Genomic DNA, 13,900 nt, shown 5'->3' with positions numbered 1-13,900 from the left:
TTTAGAAGTCAGATGTCTCCAGACTTGCCCTGTTAGGTGAATTCTGACTTTCCTGAACATCATACAGTACAAAATATGAAAAAACAAAAAACTGTGATTCCCCATGAATTTCACTTGTCATCCAATTTACACCCTTTGGTGTTGACATGCTTTAACATAAAAGTGTGACATAAATCAAGATTTTTAACCCCTCACTTCATATTACAGCTTAATGACTTACACCAGGTAGATGTATTGGTTCTTGGTACTGAGACAATCTCCCAATAGACGGTAAACCAAAAGACTTGTAGGGGTCCTGAAAGTTCAAAGGACAGGAAGCACAGTCTTTGAAATATAAATCAGCACAAGTAAGGTTACATATTTATACAATGAAGAAGCATTTATAGGCCTATTTACCAAATCACAGATTTCAGAATATTACTGTCTTATCCTCACTCTAGACAACTTAGAAATGTATTTAAAAATCAAACAGAACTGTAACCAGAATTTAGCCTGACCTTGATCATACTTTATTGAAACTGGTAAAATTCCAACTTTCTATAAATCTTCTTAGAATGCCTTGGGCAAGAATAAAATAACCTAGGAGCTACATCAAAACATACTCAAGTTCAGAACAACAAATGTAGTGCACTAAAGATATTTGTTTTTCTTACTCTCAAAACAGCTCACATATGGTAAAATTTGAGCATTTTAGTTCTTCAAAGACCTGAAAAGTAACTTTGCATGTGCGACTAGATATATGCTCCATTTGTAAATATCTTAGATCAGAATAAATAGTAAGTTCAGTGTTATAACAATAGGAAAGAAAAGAATACCACTTAAAATATAATATAACCAAGCCATAGATATTTCTCAAGATCCTTAAAAAATTTTCAAAAAAACTTCCAGAATTTTAAACACAGATACTACTAATTTGTTTTTTATTTTACAGATAGGCTTCAATGTCTAAAAGTAAAAGATGGTATAAATGTTTCCTTGCATTTTTGTTTTAACCATTTGAAAAAAAAGCATTTTCAGATGTTGACTGCTTTATCTGATTAATTATAAAATAATATTAAAGTATTTAACTGAGAGTTCCTGAGTTAAATCCATAATTAAAACTATGAATTGAAGCTTTGCAGTTTAAATTTTAGTTGTTATTTTTACATAATCATAAGAGATAAAATTATTAGGGAAAAAACTGTTGGAAAAAATTTAAACACTGAATTAACAACTGATGTGTAACTAAGGTAGCTCTTTAAAACACACACACACACACACACACACACACAGAGAGAAACAAATGCCCCTTTTCATTTCGAATGTGGTTTGAAAATAAGCAAAAACAAAAACCATGGTCCATTCAAGCACAACAATATTTAACTAATGCTTTCTTTCTCCTTAAACTGATTAGTAGCTATTCCTCCAACCAGAAAAAAACACATGAAAATTAATTAAACTCAAACCTTTAAAACTATTTTGAGTTACGTTAAAATGATCTAACCTTTTTTTCTGGTTCATTTCTGGATTACATAATCAAATCCTTGACACAAGGTATAAAACCCTAAGTTTACCTTGCTGTTTAGCTATATGTGGTCCCATAACTCAGGACACAACCACCATCCTTCCTCCCAACATCATTCATTTTACCTCGGCATAAACCCGACATTCAACTGCCCAGCCGTTGATGGGAATATCAGCTTGTTTGTGCCTGAGAGGGTAACCCTTGGCAACACGGATCATTTCTTGGACTAGGTCCAGGCCAGTAATGCATTCTGTGACAGGATGCTCAACCTGCAAGGCCGAGATGTGCCAGTCAACAGTTGTAGGAAAAGGTAAATAAATAGAAATAAGCAAGCACAATGTCAACAATTTCTGGGTAAAATGAGGTTAATTATATTTAATATTTAATCATATTTGACTATTTTTTTAACTTTTTATTTTATTTTATTTTTCAGCTGCACTGGGTCTTAGTTGTGGCACGTGGGATCTTTAGTTGGGGCATGCATACTTCTTAGTTGCAGGACACATGGAGGATCTAGCTCCCAGACCAGGGATCAAATCCGGGCCCCGTGCACTGGGAGCGCACTGGATTGGTGGTCTTACCCACTGGACCACCAAGGAAGTCCCCATATTTGACTTTAAAACGGATCTAAGAGAATAAAATTAAAGAATCAACACCATATAGTACAAAGCTGGGTAAGAAAAATGACACCCCAAAATTATTTGTAAACTATCTGTACTACTTTTCCCAGTTTTTATTTAGATGTGGTCCAACAATGTTTAACACTTTTAACTCTGAAACTAATTCTTACCTGAAAATTACATATTTAGCTACAATCCTCAATGTGGCTGATAATCAACCTATTCTGCTACACTTAGCATGGCATCTATAGAGGCAGCTTATGATTTTCCAAAGCACTAGTCTCTCCTGAGTTTTACCCACTTGCATGCTTTCACTAACCTGTCCTGACAAGCAACCAGACTCGCGTACTCTTACATCAAGGCAGCATAGCAGAAACGAGCAGATGGGTCCTGCAGGTTGTTTTCCCTCCAGACCTACGTGGGGAGTGCTTAGCATGCACAGTAACAAACTGAGCCAGTGGAATCACTGCTCCCTCAGCAAACTGCTGATAACTACTTTGGAGGATGCTGTCATGGGGATCCCCGGCCTTCCACACTACCACACGGGGTACACATATACAGAAACAGGCAGAGACACACAGGAATACTAACAGACATACACATCCTTATAAATCTGATCGACTGCTTACAAGATCCTAAACTTAACTGAGCTAAAATAAAGCCACTTTGGCACTGGTCAAGAGTAGATAATCTGTCATGTAAAACCTTGAATACGTTTTGAAAATTTAAATTAAACTTTGGCCACATCTGCTGCTTTGATACCAATTTCTTTTCTCATAAAAATTACGCATGTTCTAAATGCACTTCACAATAGTGTCTTTATCATGACATGTCATATTTCATACACTCTGACACAGGAAAAGGTCAATGAACAAACAAACTGTCTTCCCATCTTCAACTACACTAATTGAAGGACAGGACTTAGTCATTATAATAATCTTGAAGCTTATCATAAGCAGACAATGCCATGGTCTTTAAAAAAAAAAAAGCTTTGTAAAAATAAACAGATGGGATCCATAATTAGCTCTGTGTGTGTTATGAGTTTGTTTACAGTTTCAACAACATTTTAAGACATTTTGACATAATTTTAATGACAAATCATCACTAAAATAAGCATCGACCCTTTGTAAAATAAATGTGACACTAAGAAAAGATCTTATTAGATAGTTTAGAATATATCAATATATTTTTGGAAGCAAACTATGGTTTTGAGAGAAACAAGATTTTTAAATTTATTTATTTATTTTATTTTTTCGCTGCATTGCAGCGAGCGGGGCTACTCTTCGTTGCGGTGTGCGGGCTTCTCATTGCAGTGGCTTCTCTTGCTGTGGAGCACGGGCTCTAGGCACACGGGCTTCAGTAGTTGTGGCACGCGGGCTCAGTAGTTGTGGCTCGCAGGCTCTAGAGCACAGGCTCCGTAGCTGTGGTGCACGGGCTTAGCTGCTCAGCGGCATGTGGGATCTTCCCAGACCAGGGTTTGAACCCATGTCCCCTGCACTGGCAGGCGGATTCTTAAGCACTGCACTACCAGGGAAGTCCGAAGAAACAAGATTCTATATGATAAATATAATAAGAAAGGAACGATTGTAAAGCCCCTCTACTAGTGCTAGAAACAAATTTCATGTGAGAAAGCATCTTACCACCATAACTATTCAAGAGCTGAACCTACTATGTGCCCAAGGGCTCTATATCAGTACTATCCACATATCTTTGTTAAGTGAGAAAACAATTTTAAAAGCTCAGAGAATGATTTAATTTCATTCTTCTATGTCTAGTGCCCAGAAAAGTACATACTATACAGTAGACAAATAAATATACATTGAATGAATGAGCAGCAAATCCAGAGTCACACCTATAGGAAGTGGTAGAGGCAGGGTTGGAATTTATGTCACTCCAGAGGCGATATGACCTTCCTGTTCTTCCTCGTGGAAAAATGTATATGAAAGAACGTAATTAACATAAATAGCTATATAATTATGAGCTGCTGTCTTTTACAAAATACATTATTACAAAGTCTAAAGATTTGGTCAGTCGAAAATTCATTGTAAGCCACTGTTTCACCTTAGAAGACCTCCCTATAATGTGCAGGGAAAAAAAGTTTATTAGACCTGTATTGAATAGAATCTAAAAATGGACCCACTTTAATCCAACTTAGAGTTACATAACAGTAACACAACATTTTACGACCTTAATTAGTGAGCTGCAAGTATTTCAAAATAAAGTAAGTAGATAACTAAACTAATAACTAGCTGCTAAAGACAAAATCATTAAAGAATTTTTAAAAAAATATCCACTTAGGTTCAAGTATTGTTAAAGTATACAAAATAGTCTGACGTACCTGAATTTTTCAGGTAATAGTAATATGTCTTTTTAAAGTAAAACAATTTTAAACATTTTTGAAAGAACTCTTTCTAAATACATTTTAATAGAATTCTGAAGTTATCTAATAGGATGTGTGAAACATTTCCTTTAGACCCTGTATTATTATTATTATCATCAGGAATCTTGTAAATGTAACACTGACTAAATAACCATGTCTATCCCCCATCCCTGAGAATTTAGGCATAGTTTCCCTGTGCAAGTTAAACTCAACGCTTAAGAGATAAGAGCAGAGGTTACAAAGAGACAAAATGGCTGACAGGCCAAAATATAATTCAATGAATGATTTTAAAATATCATTAAAATACTATCCTCTAGCCCTTGAATAAAAATCTACTGTTTAAAGACAAAAGGCCAGGGATACCCTGTTCTTGCCTGGAAAACCTACCCCTGCAGGACTTTGAGGCCCAAAAGTCAACCCAGGAAGAAGAATGAAAGGCCTGGAAGCTTCCGAAATGCTGAGATATAAAAAAATGACTGTGAACTCTCTGAGCACGCAGCCTGTTGTCCCTTATTTATCCTCAGATATTCCAAATGTTTCCCTTGTTTATCCACAGAAAATAAAACTAGTGAACTACGAAAAAAAGAAAGAAAGAAGAGGAAAGGAAAAAGGAAGGGAGGGAGGTAAGATCAATGGAAAGTAAAGGTGGCTAACTGGAACAAAAGGTTATAAAAAGAAAAAAAGACGCCAAGACTGGCCTCTGGCAAGCCAACAAGTTTACCTTGTCCAACCGAGAAGAAAAAACTACCTCTGAAAGTATGATGCTAATAAACATCTATTCTGAGGGCTAGTATGTGGGGGGAGGGGTGGGGGACAAGGTTTCTGAGTGACTTCTCTCTGGGAAACACTGGGTTACCTGAAGTTAAACAGGCTTATTTAAGAAAAGACTCCTCAGACCCACACTCATCTGTGACTATGCCTCGGGACTCTAGGAGGAGACTGTACAGCACTTACGTCACCACAGACCTTCTTTTGCAGACTATCTTTATGGACTGAGACTTCCACAGAACACAGGCTGAGAAACAATGCCTTTTCTAAAGGTTCAAAACACAAACATTCAAAACTCAATTCCCTTATGTGACTCTGTGCTCACCAACAAATTTTTGGTCTTCATACATGATTTCCCTATTCAACAGAAATGTGTGCTAGTGCCAAGAAACATATGAATGAGGGACTGTGCATTAGAGATGAATATATTGACATTCTAGTGTATAAATCTTGTGATTTAGTCAGCAAAAGTAATACCTAGCCATAGACAGACAGACAGACAGGGAGAATACATACACATACAAGCCCATCCAAGTTAGAATTTCTGAATCCTCAAAGGCAAATTATTGAATGGGATATATTCATCAAGTCAGTGCTACTCTGCGGGTTCTATTAGTAGCTTATAAATCAGTTTGTACTGGCAATGCCCCTATCTCGCCATGAATCTTTTGTTCAAACAGATACAAACAACTACAATCATCAAATGCCTTATGATGATACATAATCACACTCAAGATCTAGAATGAGTATGTATAGTTCTATACACCTACATTAGATGGTCACAGTCAGCCAGCTTTTTATAGATCTATTTGCTATTTTAATTTAGTCTTCTTAGTCACCATCAAACTGTCACTATTGTCAGTGTTTGTGTAGACCTCTTGCCACTCTGTCTTACTAATCTGTTGCTTCAAATGCATTTCTCAAAAAAATAAATAGCTGAGCTTATCAAATGCAATGGTGAGGTAAACTAGGTTTTGCTTCACCTGAGTTCTTGATGTATCAAATTTCAATAGTAATAAATTTAGAAAAGCTAAATCTTTCTGGCATTGTGTTGTCATTATCTACCTTCTGATTCTAAAAGTTATCATCGTAAATTCTGCCACTGCCACTGTAGTGTTTAGCCTTATTCCTCCTTAAATACAAACTAGGAAGTATCTAAAACTAATGAAGGAGAGAATGAGATATGTCCAGAGTCTCAAAGTATCTCCCTATAAGATACCTTCATTAATGACAAGGGGAGAAACACTAACACGACAGTGGGGAAGTGCAAGAGATGCCACCTTTTTTTTTGTTTACTTGGAGTTTAGTTGCCTTACAATGTTGGGTTAGTTTCTGCTGTGCAGCAAAGTGAATCAGCTATACGTATACTTACTATCTACTCTTTTGTAGATTTCCTTTCCATTTAGGTCACCAAAGAGCACTGAGTAGAGTTCGCTGTGCTACACAGTAGGTTCTCATTAGTTATCTGTTTTACACATAATAGCGTATACATGTCAATCTCAGTCTCTCAATTCATCCCACCCACCCCTTCCCCGCTTGGTAACCATAAGTTCGTAAGAGATGCCACGTTAACTAAGCCAACATTACCAGTAATGGGATAAACAGACATTGCATGCCTCCTATATGGTGTTCAGGGAAAAACAATAGCATTTCTGTAGTATTCTTGCCAAACATGCAAAGCCTGAATATAATCAAGAGAAAAAAGGCAAATGCAAAATGCAGGACACTCTAGAAAATAAATGGCCTCTGCTCATAAAAAAATGTAAAGATCAGGGCTTCCCTGGTGGCGCAGTGGTTGAGAGTCCACCTGCCGATGCAGGGGACACGGGTTCGTGCCCCAGTCCAGGAGGATTCCACAGGCCGCGGAGCGGCCGGGCCCATGAGCCATGGCCGCTGAGCCTGCGCGTCCAGAGCCTGTGCTCCGCAATGGGAGAGGCCACAACACTGAGAGGCCGGCGTACCGCAAAACAAACAAACAAACAACAACAAAATGTAAAGATCATACTTGACGAAAAAAAAAGATTAAGGAACTGTTCCAGATGGAGAGAGATTAAAGAGGCATGACAAGTAAATGTAACATAGGATCCTGAACCAGAAAAATGTTGTATTTTACTGTAAAAGACAATAGTAAACAACTGGTGAAATGTGAATATGATCTGTAGACTGGATGATAGTAATATGTCAATGTTAATATTCTGATGTTGATAATGGTACTGTGGTAATGTAAAAGAATTTTCTTGTTTTTAGGAAATACATATTTAGGGGTAAAGAGGCACCAGGCCTGCAATTTACTCTGAAATGTTTCAGGTCAAGAAGATAGATACAGAGAAACAAAGACGCAGATATAGATACAAGGATAAAGCAAATGTAAATGTTAGTAAAGGGTGTTCAGAAATTCTTTGTAATGTTTTGCAGTTTTTCTGAACATCTGAAATAACTCCAAAATAAAAATTAATACAATGTCACTAGAATTTTTGTTTTTATATTACAAAACATTATTAAAATAAAGATATCTGACTTGATCAACATTATTTTCTCTTCAATCAGAACCCTCTCATTGTGCTAAATAAAAATAATCAACAACAGATAATTTGTTCAATAGGTTTTCTCTAACTTACACTTCTAAATATTGTGTTGATGACCTAATAATTCTAAAGATTTTAAGAATGGGTAACTAGATAACAGGCAAGTATTCTTCGAGGAGAAGATGATTCAGGCAAATCTTAATGACACACTAAAGTTAACGTCAAATGAACATTAACACTGCGGCAAATTTAAAAGAGGAGAAAGTCCCAAAAAGTGTGGAGAGAAGTCAGATCAATGAAATTATGTGTTACCTTGGCCGTTACAGAGAAGGAGGGTGATAAAAAGTATTCCAAGTTCCTTGAATGGAGGGTAATTGTTTTTCAGGTGGTAAGGGGAGGCCCAACTGCTTAGTCAAAGCAGAAGCTGTCCCTAAAAGCAGAAGACCCATGTACACACCACAACTAACATCTCTATGGCACTGAAATTTACCAAATCCCTCCAAATGCACGACCTTGTTCCCTATTCCACTGTCATTTTACAGACAAGGTACAAGAGATACTCACAAGGGGTATAAGGTAAGTAAATATTAAGAATTTTCTAATATTCAAATAATGTTATTTTAAATTAACATAATTTAAAGTAACTTCCTTATTAAATATGTCTAAACAAGATATTACAAAGGCTTAGTTTGTGAAAGGCATCTTTTGTAAGCAGAACTTGTTTAATTCAACTCAGCAAAGCAGTACAGGTATGATTACCTGTTGAAAGGTGAGGAAACTGTCCTGTTATATAAAATCGGGTTTCATAATGGTATTTGGCATAATAGGTCTTTTTCGTTTGTTGTTATTCTGGCCTGAAAGGATAACTGATGTCATTATTTTTGGTTTTGCTCTTTCAGTTCAGAGAGAGTCTTTGTCCAGAACAGAATCTAACATATACCTATTAAAATTCTGAAACTCTACCTCCTGAGAATACAGGGTTTCAAAATAAAGATCTAAAGTTATTAGATTTTGATCCACAGGACTCACGGATAAAAAGTATCTTTGGAAATAGGCCCCAACACACCATCCCGGTAAACTCACCTTGAAAATAATGGCTATATTCAAGAGTGGCAGTGAAAACTGAACAGTTTCTATTATAGAGCTTTCCTGTTGACCCCAACACAAATACTCAGATGAAGAAAGGATAAGAGAACTGTTAAGGCGTTGAACTGAATCTCCTCTGCCCAATTCATATCTTGAAGTCCTAACCCTTAGTACCTCAGAATATGACTGTGTTTGGAGATACGGTCTTTAAAGAGGCAATTAAGTTAAAATAAGGTCATTAGGGTGGGCCCTAACCCAACATGACTGATGCCCTTATAAGAAGAGATTAGGACACAGACAACACACAGCACAGAAAAAAAAGACCATGTGAAGACACAAGAAGACGACGTCCATCTGAAGGCCAAAGAGAAAGGCCTCCAGAAGAAACCCATCCTGCCGACACCTTGATTTTAGACTTCTGCCTCCAGAAGTGTAAGAAAATAAATGTTGTTTAAGCCATCCAGTCTGTGGTAACTTGTCATGATAGCCCTAAAAAACTAATACAGGAACAAATTTGAAAAGTTAAAATCTAGATAAGAATCCAGAACTCAAAGACATCAAAATAGTTTATAAAATGCTTTAAAACAAAAAACTGGCCCCGGAGGAAGATGGCGGAAGAGTAAGACGCGGAGATCACCTTCCTCCCCACAGATACATCAGAAATTCATCTACACGTGGAACAACTCCTACAGAACACCTACTGAACGCTGACAGAAGACCTCAGACCCCCCAAAAGGCAAGAAACTCCCCACATACCTGGGTAGGGCAAAAGAAAAAAAGAATAAACAGAGACAAAAGGATAGGGACGGGACCTGCACCAGTGGGAGGGAGCCGTGAAGGAGGAAAGATTTCCACACACTACAAGCCCCTTCGCGGGCGGAGGCTGCAGGTGGGGAAAGCTTCGGAGTAGCGGAGGAGAGCACAGCAACAGGGGTGGGGAGGGCAAAGTGGAGAGATTCCGGCACAGAGGACCGGTGCCCTCAGGCACACACCAGCCCGAGAGGCTTGTCTGCTTGGCCGCCAGGGCGGGCGGGGCTGGGAGCTGAGGCTCGGGTATCGGCTTTCAGTCGGAGCGCAGGGAGAGGACTGGGGCTGGCGGCAGGAAGAGAGCCTGAAGGGGTTAGTGCACCACGGCTAGGCCGGAGGGAGTCCGGGGAAAAAGTCTGGAGCTGCCGAAGAGGCAAGAGACTTTTTTCCCTTTTGTTTCCTGGTGCGCAAGGAGAGGGCATTAAGAGGGCTGCTTAAAGAAGCACCAGAGACGGGCGCGAGCCCCAGAGACGGGCGTGGGACGCTGGGGCTGCTGCCGCCGCCGCCACAAAGCCTGTGTGCGAGCGCAGGTCACTGTCCACCCCCCCTTCCGGGGAGCCTGTGCAGCCCGCCACTGCCGGGGCCCCGGGACCCAGGGACGGCTTCCCCGGGAAAGCGCACGGAGCGCCTCGGGCTGGTGCAACGTCACGCCGGCCTCTGCCGCCGCAGGCCCGCCCTGCACTGCGTGCCCCTCCCTCCCCTCGGCCTGAGTGAGCCAGAGCCCCCGAATCAGCGGCTCCTTTAAACCAGTCCTGTCTGAGCGAAGAACGGACGCCCTCCGGCGACCTACGCGCAGAGGCGGGGCCAGGTCCAAGGCTGAGACCCGGGAGCTGTGAGAGCAGAGAAGAGACAGGGAAATCTCTCTGTGCAGCCTCGGAGGCAGCGGATTAAAGCTCCACGGTCCACTTGATGTGCCTTGCGTCTGTGGAGTGCATGAATGGACAGCGAATCATCCCAAATTGAGGAAGTGAACTTTGAGGACAAGATTTAAGACTTTCCCCCCTTTTCCTCTTTTTACAACGAATTATCCCAAATTAAGGAGGTGGACTTTGAGAGCAAGATTTCAGGCTTTCCCCCCTTTTCCTCTTTTTACAACGAATTATCCCAAATTAAGGAGGTGGACTTTGAGAGCAAGATTTCAGGCTTTTCCCCCTTTTCCTCTTTTTACAACGAATTATCCCAAGTTGAGGAGGTGGACTTGGAGAGCAAGATTTTAGATTTTTCCCCCTGCTCTCTTTTTGTGAATGTGTATGTGTATGCTTCTGTGTGAGATTTTCTCTATATAGCTTTGCTTCCACCATATGTCCCAGGGTTCTGTCCGTTTTTTTTTCAATAATTACTTTTTAATTTTAATAACGCTACTATATTTTATACTTTATTCTATTTTACTTTACCTGCTCTTTCTTTTTTTCCTACCTTCCCTTCCTCCCTCCCTCCCTCCGCCCCTCCTTTCCTTCTTTCTCTCTTTCCTCCCTCCCTCCCTCCCTGCTTCCTTTCACTCTTTCTTTTTCTTTCCTTTCTCCGTCCCTCCCACCCTTCTTCCTTTCACTCTTTTTCTTTCCTTCCTCCCTCCCTCCCTCCTGTCTTTCTTTCATTCTTTCTTTCCTTCCTCCCTCCCTTCTTCCATTCACTCTTCCTTTTTCTTTCCTTCCTCCATCCCTTTCTTTCTTTCCTTCCGTCCTTCCTCCCTCCCTCCCTCCTTTCTTTCTTTCTTCCTTCCTCCCTTCCTTTCTTTCCTTCTTCCTTTCTTTCTTTCTACTTTTTCTCCCTTTTATTCTGAGCCGGGTAGATGAAAGGCTCTTGGTGCTACAGCCAGGAGTCAGTGCTGTGCCTCTGAAGTGGGAGAGCCAACTTCAGGACACGGGTCCACAAGAGACCTCCCAGCTCCACATAATATCAAGCAGCGAAAATCTCCCAGAGATCTCCATCTCAACACCAGCACCCAGCTTCAGTCAACGACCAGCAAGCTACAGTGCTGGTCACCCTATGCCAAGCAACTAGCAAGGCAGGAACACAACCCCACCCGTTAGCAGAGAGGCTGCCTAAAAACATAATAAGGCCACAGGCACCCCAAAACACACCACCAGACGTGGACCTGTCCACCAGAAAGACAAGATCGAGCCGCAACCACCAGAACACAGGCACTAGTCCCCCCGACCAGGAAGCCTACACAACCTACTGAAACAACCTTAGCCACTGGGGGCAGACACCAAAAACAACGGGAACTACGAGTCTGCAGCCTGCAATAAGGAGACCCCAAACACAGTAACATAAGCAAAATGAGAAGACAGAAAAACACACAGCAGGTGAAGGAGCAAGATAAAAACCTACCGGACCTAACAAATGAAGAGGTAATAGGCAGTCTACCTGAAAAACAATTCAGAATAATGATAGTAAAGATGATCCAAGATTCTATTTCCAAGATCCAAAATCTTGGAAATAGAATAGACAAAATGCAAGAAACAGTTAACAAGGACCTAGAAGAACTAAAGATGAATCAAGCATCGATTAAAAACACAATAAATGAAATGAAAAATACTCTAGATGGGATCAATAGCAGAATAACTGAGGCAGAAGAACGGATAAGTGAGGTGGAAGATAAAATAGTGGAAATAACTGATGCAGAGCAAAATAAAGAAAAAAGAATGAAAAGAACAGAGGACAGTCTCAGAGACCTCTGGGACAACATTAAACGCACCAACATTCGAATTATAGGGGTTCCAGAAGAAGAAGAGAAAAAGAAAGGGACTGAGAAAATATTTCAAGAGATTATAGTTGAAAACTTCCCTAATATGGGAAAGGAAATAGTTAATCAAGTCCAGGAGGCACAGAGAGTCCCATACAGAAGAAATCCAAGGAGAAATACGCCAAGACACATATTAATCAAACTGTCAAAAATTAAACACAAAGAAATCATATTAAAAGCAGCAAGGGAAAAAAAACAAATAACACACAAGGGAATCCCCATCAGGTTAACAGCTGATCTCTCAGCAGAAACTCTACAAGCCAGAAGGGAGTGGCAGGACATAATTAAAGTGATGAAGGAGAGAAACCTGCAAACAAGTTTACTCTACCCAGCAAGGATCTCATTCAGATTTGATGGAGAAATTAAAACCTTTACAGACAAGCAAAAGCTGAGAGAGTTCAGCACCACCCAACCAGCTTTACAACAAATGCTAAAGGAACTTCTCTAGGCAAGAAACACAACAGAAGGAATATACTTACAATAACGAACCCAAAGCAATTAAGGAAATGGGAAGAGGAACATACATATCAATAATTACCTTAAATGTAAATGGACTAAATGCTCCCACCAAAAGACACAGAGTGGCTGAATGGATACAAAAACAAGACCCATATATATGCTGTCTACAAGAGACCCACTTCAGACCTAGAGACACATACAGATTGAAAGTAAGGGGATGGAAAAAGATATTCCATGCAAATGGAAACCAAAAGAAAGCTGGAGTAGCAATTCTCATATCAGACAAAATAGACTTTAAAATAAAGACTATTAGAAGAGACAAAGAAGGACACTACATAATGATCAAGGGATTGATCCAAGAAGAAGATATAACAATTGTAAATATTTATGCACCCAACATAGGAGCACCTCAATACATAAGGCAAATACTAACAGCCATAAAAGGGGAAATCGACAGTAACACAATCATAGTAGGGGACCTTAACACCCCACTTTCACCAATGGACAGATCATCCAAAATGAAAATAAATAAGGACACACAAGCTTTAAATGATACGTTAAACAAGATGGACTTAATTGATATTTATAGGACATTCCATCCAAAAACAACAGAATACACATTTTTCTCAAGTGCTCATGGAACATTCTCCAGGATAGATCATATCTTGGGTCACAAATCAAGCCTTGGTAAATTTAAGAAAATTGAAATTGTATCAAGTATCTTTTCCAACCACAATGCTATGAGACTAGACATCAATTACAGGAAAAGAGCTGTAAAAAATACAAACACATGGAGGCTAAACAATACACTACTCAATAACGAAGTGATCACTGAAGAAATCAAAGAGGAAATTAAAAAATACCTAGAAACAAATGACAATGGAGACATGACGACCCAAAACCTATGGGACGCAGCAAAAGCAGTTCTAAGGGGGAAGTTTATAGCAATACAATCCCACCTTAAGAAACAGGAAAATCTCGAGTAAACAACCTAACCTTGCACCT

The 13,900-nt window shown here is 39.6% G+C and overlaps 1 protein-coding gene across 3 annotated transcripts in view; it reads right to left on the bottom strand.

Moving 5' to 3' along the window:
• Positions 1–13,900, bottom strand: part of PCCA (propionyl-CoA carboxylase subunit alpha) — a 344,033-nt gene that overhangs the window by 185,880 nt on the left and 144,253 nt on the right. For all 3 annotated transcript variants that reach the window (XM_082602231.1, XM_082602232.1, XM_082602233.1), the window contains 2 exons: positions 1,630–1,773; positions 221–295 (listed from right to left, as the gene is read on the bottom strand). In XM_082602231.1, coding sequence (XP_082458357.1) covers positions 221–295; positions 1,630–1,773 — 219 coding nt within the window. The remainder of the gene's footprint in view (positions 1–220; positions 296–1,629; positions 1,774–13,900) is intronic.

Source organism: Mesoplodon mirus (genome assembly GCF_964341445.2).
Source record: "Mesoplodon mirus genome assembly, chromosome: 17".
NCBI classification, from domain to species: Eukaryota; Metazoa; Chordata; class Mammalia; order Artiodactyla; family Ziphiidae; genus Mesoplodon; species Mesoplodon mirus.
This window is presented reverse-complemented; position numbering and strand designations above follow the sequence as displayed.